Below are 15,910 nucleotides of genomic sequence, written 5' to 3'. Positions count from 1 at the left end.
AGTCACTCAAATCCTGTTTACTTTAGTTTTCTCACTGGTAAAATGAGCTGAAAAAGGAAGTGCAACATTCCAGTTATATGTCTATATCTATATCTATATACATACACACACATACACATATATACACATTTTTATATATGTATACACACATGTGTATATATGTATATATGTAAGTATTTGTATGTAAACCAGACTGATTTGGGCCAACTCCACTTGCCTAAGATGCAAGTGTCTTTGAGGGGCCTGTGAAGAATGTTCAGATTGCCTAACATGGAGGCCTCTTGAGTCTCCCTTCATGTGGGTAGGTGAAGATAGCCTCCTCTGATTGTCTGCTTGTGTCTTTAAAACTGCTGAGGTTGAGTCATTTGTTGCTCTCTTTTTGAACATTCTTTTGGCTGCTCTTTTTCCTCCACCCATATCTGCTAGGTGGAGAGGATGAAGGTTACAGTTCACCCATGGAATGAGCACCATAAAACTAGTGGGAGGGAAAAATGTCCTTCTCCTGCCCGTTTTTGGTTGCCCTGACTCCAAGAAATAGGCCTGGTATGTTTATTCTGTTTTGTGTTCATGCTCCTCTGTTTCAGGTGCTGGAGGTAATCTTTGTGGAGTCAGGAATTCATGACATGATGATCTAGGGCTAGGATTAAAGGCAAAGTAGTACAATCAACCAGCCCAACATGGAAGCCCTGAGAAGCCACGGTGTCTAGGACTTGAACCCAAGATGAGTTTTAGATTTGGAATTGGGACTGTGCTTCATAAGAACCAAACTACATTGAACCTAATTTCTTTCTCCTCCTCAGAGATTGAGGTTGGTCAAAAAAAAAAAAAAAAAAAAAAAAAAAAGAGGGAAGGTTATATCTCCCACATGTTGAGGAAATAAATTTATATATTTGTGATTATATTTTTTGAAGTAATTATTTGTTTGTAAAAGTTAATCTGAGTATATGGACTAATGGAACTAGGGTGTAATGGACCACTCCTTACAACTAAGGGAACAATATTAGCGGGGGCAGGAGACCATTTCAGAGAGTCTAGATACCACCCTTCCAAATCATCTACTAAGGGGTATTGGAGAACCCTGGGAAGAAGTAAAAATATAACATAACTGGTCTTCAGATAGTAAGGCCTAAAGTGGTCTGTGTTATACATGTATATATATATATATATATATATATATATATATATATACATACACACACACACACACACTTATATAACACACACATATATACACAGAGAGATGTGTATGTACATATTTATTTATTCTTTATTAAATTGAAAGTAGAGGAAGATATTCATTTCAATTACTCAACCTTAAATCAGTTGAATTGTTTTAGTACACCCAAAGTTAATACTATAATTCAGATCATGTCAGGGATGTTAGAGAATTTAACCAGTTCATTTGATATGTCTCTACCTTAAGTCTTCCTCTAAAAAGATATTTGATTATTTACTAAAGTAATTAATAACTGTTCACCCCAGGTGAAAGAGAGGATGTGTTTGATAATATCTGGATGAATGGCTTAAAAGGGGATAAAACAGATGTCCTATAGCAAAACAAGTTAAACTAAGAATTCAGGATACATTGACAGTCTAGAGTAAATCCAAAGTAAGATATTAGACATGGAAAGATCTATTTCAAGCTGAGGGACAACTTATAAGTCTCACTATTAAAAACTAACATTCATCAAGTAAATTTAATCATGTTGCAAATTAGAGTAGGAATATTATGTTAAATCGGTAAAGTAAGATGTAAAAATCATTGCTAAATTTCAAATTTTGTTATAGTTATCAACATTTGAAAAACTAGTATTGTATAAATTACTAAATAAGGTAAATCCATCTTCTTCACATTATTTAACCTTGAAAAAGTTATTTTTTTTCTCAGATTAATTTCACATTACTGAACTTCATGTATAGTAGAATCATTTTCCTTTTTTTTCCCATAGTGGAAATTACTGAATAAAGTTCTCTAAGATTTCTAGTTTCTAAATTTTTATTTACATATAAATAATTTTGAAGAAATCTAACTGATTAGAAACATTCATATATGTGTGTGTATGTGTGCTCATGCATACATAGGTATACACACATGCATACCTATATATTTTTATACACGCACACACACACATATATAAAATTGATAGCATATAACAGTCTGGCATCTTCAACCCAATAAATATCCATATGTTAGAAAGGGTTCTACTAATGAAAAAAAAATCAACAAACTCTAAATAGCAACTCAAAAAGTTTTGCCTGAGAAATAATTCTGCCCATTTTTGTTGCACACTACTTTTCACTTTAATTTATAAATTATTTTAAAATATTGCACATATTGTCTGCTAATTAAGAAATAATTTTACCTTGCTTCCATTTTCTCTTGTTTCTCTTTCCATCTTGAGGTCAGAAATTAGCAGATTCTTATATTTGTTCTTCGCATGGCTGCTGTGATCTTCTATTCTGTATTCTGAGGTCAGCTGGGCAGAGAGGGGACTGTCACTCAGGTTCAGAGGCTGCTCATCTTGCTCCAGATTTGTTTTGCCATTGCTGTTTGTGTCTCCCATCTCCCTGCAGTGTACTCCCCCTGAAGCAATGGAACTAGGTCCCACAGTCTCATTGCCATTAAGGCTCTCTGCAGCTGAATCATCTGTTGAAAAATAAATGATGGTACTGCCATTAGTCTTTGTGAACAAAACTAAATTAATATATTATGAAAATAATATTATTACACTATACCTTATTATTCTAATGTCAGAACTATTACCTGATTTAATAATCAACCCAATGCAACAAACATTCATAAAATACTTGCTTTGTGCCAAGCACACTATATTAGGGGTGCAATGTTGAATGACATAGTCTTTGATTTAAAAGAGCTTATAATGCAATAATAACTTGCATTTATTTATGTTTCATAAAGAGCTTTTTTAAACAAATATTATCTCATTTTATCCTCACAGTTGTCCTGCCATGTAAGCAGTACATAGTACATAGCTATTTTACAGACAAAGAAATTGAGGCAGATAAACACCAAATGACTTATTCATTATCATACAACTAGTAAGTAGGCTGGATTTGAACCTAGGACTTCTGCTTTCAGATCTCTTATTCTACCCATTGAAGGAGTTGGCTGCCTACTGAAGTAGTGTGAAAATTTTTTTAAAAATCACTTATGCTTGGGGAAACCTAGAAATTATTCATAAACATGGTGGCATTTTGACTGGATGTTAAAGATTTTTATGATAGGACAGATTCAGAGTTGGGGTAGGGAGGGTTCCAGAAACTGATACAAAAATACAGAGTACAGAGAATGGATAAGATTAAGGAGCATGGAAAGACATGATACTTCTTGAAAAATGTAAATTTTGGATCAGGCAGCAATGGATGTTGAGTGATGAAGAGATAGGGATATGACAGGTGAGAAAAATACTTCACAAAGACCAGGAGGTAAAAATTGACAAGGTATGTGTAAGTGATAACAAGAGAGAATTATTTGATTAGAAAACAATTATTATATTGTTAATTAGCAAAATATCAGAAAAAAAATGTGGTATAGGGAGCAAATAGAAATCTCTGATAATTGTAAAAGGACTGAATTAAGGATTAAATTTTGTCATTAACTACTCCTGTAAATTTGGCCACATTAACTGAATTTCAGGTTTTTTTTTTTTTTCACTTTTGAAAGGAAGAAATTGGACCATAAGGCCTTTAAGGTTCATTTCAACTTAACCCACTCCATTTTTCTATGAAGAGCTCACAAAGATTTGTTCTTCTCTTCTGCCTCTATATACATTCTTTCAATAACCATTAGCTCCAATGAATTAAACTATCACTTTGGGGAAGATGACTTAAAGATTTATAGACAACTAGCTCTAGTACATTTCCTGAACCTCACTTTTGGATTACCAGTTGCCTATTAACCATTTTGAACTGGATAGCTCAGAAATATCTCAAACAGCATGTCCAAAACAGAATACATTATCTTCTACCCAAGCCAAACCTTCTTCCAAACTTACATATTTCCATGGAAATCATCCAGATTTGTAATTTCTACATTTTTTTTAGATTACTCACTTTTTCTCACTTATCCAATCAGTCACTAAATCTTATCATTTCTGCTTTCACAACATCTCTTGTAGCTGACCCATTCTCTTTACTCACAGAGTTACCACCTTACTTCAAAGGACTTCTTCACATCTTACCTGGATTACTGCAACAATTTCCTTTTTGGTTTCTCTAACTCAAGTCTCTCCATACTGTAGTCCATCCTACTCACTACTGCCAGAATAATTTTCCTTAAGCACAGATCTGAGCATGTGACTCTCCTACTCAATCTATTCCAGCAGTTTCTTATTCCCTTTAGAATAAAAGATAAACTCCTGTGTTCAACAGCTTTTAAAATACATAGCTAAAATACATAGCTTTTAAAATACATAAAATACTACACAGCCATGACCCCAAACTGTATTTCCAGCTTTGTTAGAAATTACTCCCCCTCCAACAATCTGTTATCTAGCCAAAATGGCCTCCTCTTTCTTACATGCAATACTTTATCTCTGATCCTCATATCTTTGCATTGTCCATCCCAAAAACTGGGAATACATTTCTTCCTTCTTTTAAAGTATAGTTCATACATTAGTTTCTAGATGGAGCTTTATGGACCTCCCAACAGCTAGTGCAAAGAAATCAAGTTTCCAGTTTTCATATTTCAGATGACAGTGGGACATCTATGAGAAGGCCATAGACAAATGAGAAACCCGGGCTAGAAAAACAGATTTTATTGTAATCTATATACTAGTAGCTAAGTGATGAGGTACATAGACTACTTGATGGAGAAAAAAATCTCTGGAAGAAAAAAAATCAGTAATTCTAGTGCTAAATATAAAGATGTTCATAAAAGTTGAGAAGAAAGGAACCAATGAAAAATTATAAAAGAAAGTGTAGAAAGAAAGACTAGAAGATTGGCCCAGGTAGAGATAGGATATTGAATTATGCTTAATATAGCATATGTTGAATTTGGCTAAGTGGAAACTGAAGGGGAATTATGTGAAAACAACTTTAGAGGCATGGCATGAACTACAATCATGGGTTTAGCAAAGAATAAAATGTCAGTTTGAACAGACAACCTGTTTGGAAATTTAAATATGAAAATAAGAGAGGAAACTATCTTTGGTCAGGAAAGTAGGGACAAGGAAAAGCTTTTTGGGCATTAAAAAAAGAACTAGGCAAATAAAAGCTTTTCATATTATGATGAAATAAAAAAGTGAGACTTTAAAAATCACCTGTTATTTCTTTATTAATATGTGTGAATTTGCATAGTTAATAATCTAATTCAATCTTTTTAATTCATTGAGTTTGTTATGTTCATATCATAGGAATTTGCTCCTGAGTCCAAGAGCATCAATAGTTTATTATAAAGCAATGTTTGAAATTTTACAAATTTACAAAAAATGGTTCCAAAAACACATTTTTTAACAGATTTACAAAAAAAAAAGCCAAAACAAAATTAAAATATTCCTTAAGAATGTGACCAAAAAAGGAATTCTAATTTTAACCTTAACCCAAACCTAACCCTAACTATAATCCTAAAAATGCGAACATTACTTATATTCTCTTCCAGTAGGCTTTGTTTTTATTGATCTAAATGAAATGCTGACATTTTTCAGCATGATGAGAGAAAATAATGCTGACCTGAGTATTAAAACCATGAGTTTTAATACTTGGTTCTGTTACTGACCTTTGTTGTGACCTTGGACAAGCCATTCAATTTTCTTTTACCTTAGTTCAGAAGTTCTCAAAGTATATGGTCTGAAGACTCTTGAGGGTCCCCAAGACCCTTTCAGGGAGTCTGTGAGGTCAAAATTATTTTCTTAATAATACTAAAACATCAGTCTTCCCCTTTCCCAATTACATGTCTGAGGTTGGTTCTCTTCATCTAAAATAATATACCACAACAGACTGAATATATAAACAGATATCAAAGTTCAGGTGGCTTTTCTTAAGCAAGATATTAAGAGGATTTGCAAATATAAAGTAAAATAATACCATTATCAATAAAATTGTTTTATTTTGGAAAAAGTAGATGTGAGTTAATAAAATTCAATAAATATGTGTTCCTGGATAATATTTAGGAGTACAAGGATTAAACTGAGACCAGAAAATTTGAAAGCATTTTCTTTAATTTAAGATCATATAAGTTAAAGTCAGGAGGGACACTGAGAGCATTTATAGAATAGTATTCTCATTTTTTAGTTAAGGAAACCGAGGCCTTGATAGGGTAGGAAACTATACTAAGTTTATATAGGTATAAAGAAATGAAGCCAGGAATCAAACATATTTGATTCCAAATCTATTGTTGTTGTTGTTGTTGTTGTCTTTTTTTCTGCTTAAGTTAGTTCATTTGCAAAAGGAAAAATTTGTATTACATTGCTTCTAAATCCAACTTCTAATGCTAAATTTATAAGACCTTATTAAAAAAAAAAAGTATTTTAGTCTCAGAAGCTCTTTAACAAAAGAATTCAAATAAAGTCATTCCAATAATATAATAAGGACCTAAATTTGTAAAATAGTCAAAAAACTTGATTATTCATGATACATTATCTTACTGTAGATTTCACTGTCCTTAGGTGTATTTAAAAATTAGTCTATATGAGAATGAATAGTCTAGAAAGCTGGATAAATCTTGCCAAAGATAAGACTGAATCATACCTCTAAAATTAGAAATTTTATAAGTTCCAAACATAGTTTACCTAAAGTATAATCTATAGTTTTGGAAATGCAAAATTAATGAAGTAATTTATATAGAAACCATCTAAGCAACTATAGCTTATGTTATTTATATAAATAAAATTCCTTGAATTAAAGTAAACAAAAATGGCCCCTGCTACAAAAAAGTGTTTTTTTTCAATGAAACCTCTCTCTTCTACACTTCCCTCCCTCCCTCCCTCCCTCCTCTGTCTCTCTCTGTCTCTCTCTCTGTCTCTTTCTCTGTCTCTCTCTCTGTCTCTCCATGTTTCTGTCTTTCTCTCTGTCTCTGTCTTTCTCTCTTTCTCTCTCTGTCTCGCCCTCATACACACACAAAATCAGTCTTGTCATATTTACTTGATTTTGCATTTTCATATTTAGAGAGCTATAAAATATCTTAATTGTGAGAATATTATTCTCCTGCTTAATTGTGTAAATACCCTTTAAGATGCATTAAAATTTAAAGCAAATCTTCAATTAACTTCAATACAAATCTAACTCTTACTCTAGTCATATATTGAACATATATGTTTCTTAAATTAGTAATTTCTTAAATCTGTAATCACCATGAGTATGTAGTAAACATACACACCATTTCCATGGAAGATCAAAATTATTATCTGTCAGAATATTCTCTAACAAAAGGGCTGATTGTAATTTTGCTATAAAATATAAATAATAAAGTAGAAAATATTCTTAGAGCTGGTTGTTCTTTCCAGATGTTGCCAAGGTAACAAAATTCAACAGCTTAGCATATTTCATTCTGAATAAATAGTATATTTTTGTGAAGAATAAATGAATGTTTTAATCACTTATAACTACATATAGAGTAAGATGATTTATAATTTAAACAAAAGAACTACTCCCACAAGAAAATGTTACCATCTTATGAATAAAATTAAAAATATATTTTTCAATATGTGCAATAAATTTCAATATATGGATACATATTTATCTATGTAAATGTGTATATAAACACAAAACCTTTAGATATAGATATAGATATGTGTGTATATATATGTCAGAAGATATTAAAATGTTAATAAATTACACATTATATTGGCTAGTTTTGTATAACTGAGTTAGTGGCTACATTTTGTTATTTAAAAGCATCAGTCAAAGTAGCAAAATAATTTTTCAACAATTTCAACATCACAGATCTTCTATTCTTGCTTAGCATAAGTAAACCATTGGCATTTTCAACTGTTAAAGCTGAAATCTGCTTCCTTACCCAACATTTTTTCTTCCATCATGTGTGGATGCTGGTATGTGGGTACTGGATTGTAGGACTTTACACAGAAGTTCAAATGTTTATGTTTGTGGATCTGGCATTAGAATTTACAGAATATGAGTGAAGGTTCCTTTTTCAAATTTTCAGTCCAGGTAGCAGAAATAGCATGTAGACCTGAGCACTCTCTATTTGTATGCCAGGGGAAAACAGCACCTGGAGCTTTGAAAAATAAGAATGTCCAGGGCCCTTAGCAACAGGGGAGGGTGTGGAATGTGATGACAGGGAAGGGTGTGGAACCTGGTGACATCAGGAGGGCAGTTGGGGAAAGGGGGAAATGAGTATTTGGTTTAGTTGTTTTTTGTCCTTCAAATTTATAGGGAGGACTTAACAGCTTGGAAAACACTCTCAGTGTTTGCTCATATGAAATTGATTGTATGACTGAGCAAACTTTACTACAGTGGATGGTACATTTTCCCATTTATCCTTTTCTTTTTTTTTTCTTTACCCCAAGGATTTGGTGCAGACCTTAAAAGTACTTAAGACATTCATCAATCTGTTTGAATATCCGTATCAGTATTTCATGTGCAAATACATAACCTCAGGCCATTTAATTCTAAAATATTCCTGTTTTTTGTGATTACTCCTAACATGCACATCACACATACACACACACACACACACACACACACACAGTCCCATCATAACACACACATATATACACACACTGAATTCAACTTTGTACATAATATTTGCAGCATGGTCTTAAGTCATGTGCACAAGAAATAGAGATACTTAAAAAAAAAATTCTGTGCAAAACCAAGATTAGAAATCGAAAATTTAGCCTTAGCAAGCTAAAACACCTACTTTATATCATTTGATTTAACTATTTCCAAAATATAAAAACTTTTTGGTACTTCAAGTTCACAAATATCACCCAAGAAAAAAATTACTCCCTTTATCCTAAAATTAAAATGATTTTTTAAAACAATTTACAGAAATAAACAACTATGCCTACCAATTTTAAGTAAAAACAAACACCACAAAAAGTTTTTTAAAGTATTTGGGAAAATATGCCACCCAAGCCTAACACTTCTGCCCTATGTTCCTGCCCTCAATCACTAATTTCCCTCATTTTTCTCCTACTCCTGGCATTTTAAAAGGGCGACAACAGATTTTTTGAAAGTTTTGTTCCACTGGCCCCATACAACTGTATATCTTACTATTATTTTATTGAGAAATGAAACAAATGGAATCATCACTTACTTATTCATAGCATATAATGCCTGGATCATTATTGTTCATGTATTTTTGCTATCCACCTGAAAAGTACATTTTTCCCTTCTTTCTCTTTTCACATCTTTAAAAATCAATTAAATTCTACCTCTTCAAATGAAACTCTTTTGATAATACACTGCTAATATTACTTTCTCAAAGTTTCTAATGTATTCATTACCAATGAGTTCCAACTTATACAAGAAAGTTTTTTTAATATTAAAAGAAATTATAGACCCTCATTTGATAATATTGATAGTATTAATGTTGTATAACAATTGATTAAACACATGATTTTTTTTTGTTGTAATTGAACAATTGCTGCCTGATTCTTAATGACCCTATGTATGTAATAGCATGCCAGATCCTTCTACAGTCTATTATCTCCTCAACTTTGTCTGAGTTCCTGTTTATTCATTGCTTCCATATCTTCCCTTCAATCTTTCCAAAGATCAGGGACTTTTCCAATGAATACTGTTTTTTCATTATGTGGTCAATGTGTTTAAGCTTCTGTTTCAGTATTTGAGCTTCCAATGAATAGCCTGAATTCATTACTTTAACTATTTACTGATTTACTGTCCTTGCTATCCAAGGGACTTTAAAAAGTCTTCTACAGCCAAACTTCCAGAGAAGAAGATGGACATTCAATGAAATAGGTGAATTCCATTTATTTCTGATGAAAAAAGCAGAGTGAAACAAAAAGTTTGACCTTCAAATATAGGACTCAAAAGAAGCATAAAAAGGTAAAAAGTACTCTTGAGAACTGTATTTCTGTTATGGGTATACATAAAGAGTACATGTATAATTTGGTTTACTGTTATAAGAAAGGATCTAGAGGTGGAAAGGAAATTATACCAGAAAAAGGGAAAAGTGGAGGTACAACATCTCACTAAGAAGCAAAGGAAACCTTTTATATCTGAGGGAAAGAAGGGAAGAGGATGATCATAGTGTGAATTTTACTCTCATCAGAATTGGCTTAAAGAGAAAATATTAGACATATTTGGTTTACAGAGAAACTTCTCCCATCTCATTGAAAAGTAGGAGGGAAAAAGTGAAAAGAGAAGGGGTAGAATAAATAGAAGGGAATACAGAAATTGAAAGGGAAAGGTTTAAGAAAAGGGAAGGGACTCTAAGGGGGAAGGAGGGATCCTAAATAGGGAGGGCTATGTGAGGAAAGTGGTGCTCATAAGTTTAATACTGGGGAGGGGAGTAAGGGGAAAAGGAAAGAGAAAAGCATGATCTGGGGTTAACAAGATGGCAGGAAATACAGAATTAGTAATTCTAACCATAAATGTGAATGGGATAAATTCCCCATAAAGCAGAGGTGGGTAGCAAACTGGATTAAAAGCCAGAATCCTACAATATGTTGTTTAAAGGAAACATACTTGAAGCAGGGTAATACATACAGAGTAAAGGTGAAAGGCTGGAGCAGAATCTATATGCTTCAGGTGAAGTAAAAATAAGCATGGGTAGCCATCCTGATTTCAGATCAAACAAAAGCAAAAATTGATCTAATTAAAAGAGATATGGAAGGGCACTATGTCTTGCTAAATGGCAGCATATATAATGAAGCAATATCAATACTAAAAATATATGCACCAAGTGGTATAGCATCCAAATTTCTAAAGAAGTTAAGAGAGCTGCAAGAAGAAATAGACAGCAATACTATAACTCTACCTTGAACTCTCAGAACAAGATAAATCAAACCACAAAATAAATAAGAAAGAAGTTAAAGAGTTAACTAGAACACTAGGAAAGTTAGGTATGATATATCTTTGGAGAAAACTAAATGGAGACAGAAAGGAGTACACTTTCTTCTTAGCAGTTCATAGAACCAATACAAAAACTGACCATATATTAGGATATAAAGACCTCAAATTCAAATGAAGAAATGCAGAAATAGTAAATGCATCCTTTTCAGATAATGATGCAGTAAAAATTATATTCAATAAAAAGCCAGGGGAAAATAGACTAAAAAGTAATTGGAAACTAAATAATCTCATCCTAAAGAATGAATGGGTGAAACAGCAAATCCTAGACACAACTAATGAGAGAGTGGCCTAAGAGAATGACAATAATGAGATGACATACCAAAATGTGTGAGATGCAGCCAAAACAGTAATAAGGGGAAATTTTATATCTCTAGAGGCCCACTTGCATAAAATAGAGAAAATCAATAAATTAGGCTTGCAACTAAAAAATCTAAAAAAAAGAGCAAATTAAAAACCCTCAATAAAAAACTAAACTTGAAATTTTAAAAATAAAAGGAGAGATTAATAAAATTGAAAGTAAAAAAAATCTATTCAATTAATAAATAAAACTAAGGTTTGGTTCTATGAAAAAATCAATAAAATAGATAAACCTTTGGTAAATTTGATTAGAAAAAGGAAAGAGGAAAATCAAATTGTTAGTCTTAAAAATGAAAAGGGAGAACTTGTCACTAATGAAGAAGAAATTAGAGCAATAATTAGGAGTTACTTTGACCAAATTTATGCCAATAAATTTGATAACTTAAATGGAATGGATGAATACCTTCAAAAATATAGGTTGCCCAGATTAACAGAGGAAGAAATAAATTGATTAAATAGTCCCATTTTAGAAAAAGAAATAGAACAAGCTGTTAATCAACTTTCTAAGAAAAAATCCCCAGGACCAGATGGATTCACATGTAAATTCTACCAAACATTTAAAGAACAATTAACTCCAGTGCTATATAAACTATTTCAATAAATAGGGAATGAAAGAGTTCTACCAAATTCCTTTCATGACACAGACATAGGATTGATACCTAAACTGGGTAGGATGAAAACAGAGAAAGAAAATTATAGGTCAATCTCCCTAATGAACATTGATGCAAAAATCTTAAATAAAATCTTAGCAAAAAGATTACAGAAAATCACCTCCAGGATAATACACCATGACCAAATAGGATTTATACCAGAAATGCAGGGCTGATTCAATATTAGGAAAACTATTAGCATAATTGATTATATCAATAACCAAATTAACAAAAACTGTTTGATCATCTCAATAGATGCCGAAAAAGCACGATAAAATTCAACACCCATTCTTATTAAAAACACTAGCGAGTATAGGAATAACTGGACTTTTCCTTAAAATAGTCAGTAGCATCTATTTAAAATCATCAGTAAGCATCATATGTAATGAGGATAAACTGGAACCATTCCCAGTAAAATCAGCAGTGAAACAAGGTTGACCACTATCACCATTACTATTCAATATTGTGTTAGAAATGGTAGCTTCAGCAATAAGAGATGAAAAAGAGATTAAAGGAATTATAGCAGGTAATGAGGAAACCAAATGATCACTCTTTGCAGATGATATAATGGTATACTTAGAGAACCCCAGAGATTCTACTAAAAAGCTATTAGAAATAATTCACAACTTTAGCAAAGTTGCAAGATACAAAATAAATCCACATAAATCCTCAGCATTTTTATACATCACCAACAGCAAGAGATACAAAGAGAAATTCCACTCAAAATAACTGTCAATAACATAAAATATTTGGGAAAGTCAGGAACTATATGAGCAAAACTACAAAACACTTTCCACACAAATAAAGTCAGATCTAAATAATTAGAAAAATATTAAGTGCTCTTGGATAGGTTGAGAAAATTTAATAAAGGTGACAATATTACCTAAACTAATCTATTTATTTAGTGCTATACCAATCAGACTCCCAATAAACTATTTTAATGACCGAGAAAAAATAACCACAAAAATCATATGGAAGAACAAAGGGTCAAGAATTTCAAGGGACTTAATGAAAAAAAAAAATCAAATGAAGGTGGCCTAACTGTACCTTATCTAAAACTATATTATAAAGCAATGGTCAGCAAAACCATTTGGTATTGGTGAAGAAATAGACTAGTTGATCAGTGGAACAAGTTAGGTTCACAGGACAAAATGGCCAATAACTATAGTAATCTAATGTTTGACAAACCCAAAGATCCCAACTTTTGGGATAAGAATGCACTATTTGACAAAAATTGCTGGGAAAATTGGAAATTAGTATGGCAGAAACAAGGCATTGACACACACTTAACACCGTACCCCAAGATAAGATAAAAATAAGTTCATGATATAGGCATAAAGAATGAGATTATAAATAAATTAGAAGAACACAGGATAGTTTACTTCTCAGACCTGTGGAGGAGGAAGGAAATTGTGACCAAAGAAGAACTAGAGAGCATTATTGATCACAAAATAGAAAATTTTAATTATATCAAGTTAAAAATCTTTTGTACAAACAAAACTAATTCAGACAAGATTAGAAGGGAAGCAATAAACTGGGAAAACATCTTTACACTTAAAGGTTCTGATAAACTCCTCATTTCCAAAATATTAGAGAATTGACTCAAATGTATAAGAAATCAAGCCATTCTCCAATTGATAAATGGTCAAAGGATATGAACAGACAATTTTCAGATGATGAAACTGAAACCATTTCTACTCATATGAAAGGGTGTTCCCAATCATTATTAATCAGAGAAATGTAAATTAAGACAACTCTGAGATACCATTACACACCTCTCATATTTGGTTAAGATGAAGGGAATAGATAATGATGAAAGTTGGAGGGAATTTGGGGAAACTGGGACATTGATACATTGTTGATGGAGTTATGAATGGATCCAACTATTCTGGAGAGCAATTTGGAACTGTACTCAAAAAGTTGTCAAACTGTGCATACCCTTTGATCCAGCAGAGTTACTAGTGGGATTATATCCCAAAGAAATATTAAAGAAGGGAAAGGGACCTGTATGTGCCAAAATGTTTGTGGCAGCTCTTTTTGTAGTGGCTAGAAACTGGAAATTGAATGGATGCCCATCAATTGGAGAATGGCTGAGCAAATTATGGTATATGAATGTTACGGAATATTATTGTTCTGTAAGAAATGACCAGTAGGATGAATACAGAGAGGCTTGGACAGACATATGTGAACTGATGCTAAATGAAATGAGCAGAACCAGATCATTATATACTTTATACCAATACTATTTGAGAATCAATTCTGATGGAAGTGGCTATCTTCAACAATGAGAGAATCCAAATCATTTCTAATTGATTAGTAATGAACAGAACTAGCTATACCCAGCGAAAGAATATTGGGAAATGATATGGACCACAACATAGCATTTCTATCCTTTCTGTTATTGTTTGCTTACATTTTTGTTTTTTCTTCCCAGGTTATTTTTACCTTCTTTCTAAATCTGTTGTGTAGCAAGACAACTGTATAAATATGTATACATATATTGTATTTAACATATTTAACATGTATGGGCCTGCTGCTATCTAGGGGGAGGGGTTGGAGGAAAGGATGGGAAAAGTTGGAACAGAAGTTTTTGCAAGGGTCAATGCTGAAAAATTACCCATGCATATGTTTTGTCAATAAAAATCTATAATAATAAAGTTTTCTATAGAAAAACAATTTGAAAATATTGCTTCCCAATGTTCAGCTTTCCTTGTTGTCCAATTCTTACAACTGTACATTGCTACTGGAAAAACTATAACATTGGGTATATGGACCTTTGTGGGCAAAGTGGTATTTTTGCTATTCATTATGTCCAGATTTATCATAGCTTTCCTTTCAGGGAGCAAAGTTTTTAATTTCATAGTTGCAGTAACTGTCTGCAATGATCTTTGAGCCCAAGAATATAAAAACACCTGACACTGGTTCCATTTCTTCTCTTTCTATTTTTCAGGAAGTGATGGGACCAGTTGACAAGATCTTAGTTTTTTCTGACATTAAGTTTCAAGCCAGTTTTGCACTTTCATCTTTCACCCTCATCAAGAGGCTTTTAAATTCCTCTTTACTTCCTGCCATCAGCATGTTATCATAAATAGTTGTTTGTTGTACTCCTTTCATAATCTTAAACCAGTCAGTTTTTCTGTGTTTTATTCCAACTGTTGCTTTTTGGTCCACATATGGTTCATCAGGAAAAAAATAAGATAATCTAATACTTTCACCTATTTAAGGACTTGCCACAGTTTATTATAATCCACATAGTCCAAGATTTTAGTATAGTCAATGAAGCAGAAATAGAATTTTTTTTGAAATTTAGGGGGAGAAGTGAAGGAAACAGGCAAGTTGCCACGCTGCTTGCCAAACACCTATCCTGGATTCTGGAGTCCAGAATCACCAACCTCTCTTCTCCTTATCCTGCCACCAAGTGACTCTGGCCTCTCTCCTTTTGCCCTCTAATCCTTGCCTATGATTATCTTAACAGCAAACAATGAACAAGCACCAAAGTGAGAAGAGCCATTTATCCAAACATATGCTAATAGAGTCATTATCTCACATCAAAAGGTAATTAGCCTTAAGTGCTAGGTTGTCTGATTCAAGCATACCTTTTTGGAGTTTCAGCCCTCTACATTGGTCCCTTTCCTTCCTTTAAGATCTCTTTGGGATATAATCCCAGTAGAAACATTGCTGGATCAAAAGGTATACACAGTTTGATAACTTTTTGAGCATAATTCCAAATTGCTCTCCAGAAGGGTTAGATCCATTTACAACTCCACTAACAATGCTGCAGTGTCCCACTTTCCCCACATCCCCTCCAACATTCAACATTATCTATTCCTTTCATCTTAGCCAATCTGAAAGGTATGTAATTAGTTGTCTTAATTTGCATTTCT

At 32.6% G+C, this 15,910-nt stretch overlaps 1 protein-coding gene across 5 annotated transcripts in view; it reads right to left on the bottom strand.

Annotated features, from left to right (window-relative positions):
- NOL4 (nucleolar protein 4) overlaps positions 1-15,910 on the bottom strand; it is a 473,540-nt gene that overhangs the window by 178,913 nt on the left and 278,717 nt on the right. For 4 of the 5 annotated variants that reach the window (XM_031946460.1, XM_031946461.1, XM_031946463.1 and 1 more), the window contains one exon: positions 2,364-2,647. In XM_031946460.1, the coding sequence (XP_031802320.1) occupies positions 2,364-2,647 (284 nt within the window). Of the gene's footprint in view, positions 1-2,363; positions 2,648-7,975; positions 8,231-15,910 lie in introns of those variants that run through there. The other variant, XM_023496031.2, reaches the window with a different exon arrangement.

Source organism: Sarcophilus harrisii, chromosome 1 (genome assembly GCF_902635505.1).
Source record: "Sarcophilus harrisii chromosome 1, mSarHar1.11, whole genome shotgun sequence".
Classification (NCBI taxonomy): Eukaryota; Metazoa; Chordata; class Mammalia; order Dasyuromorphia; family Dasyuridae; genus Sarcophilus; species Sarcophilus harrisii.
This window is presented reverse-complemented; position numbering and strand designations above follow the sequence as displayed.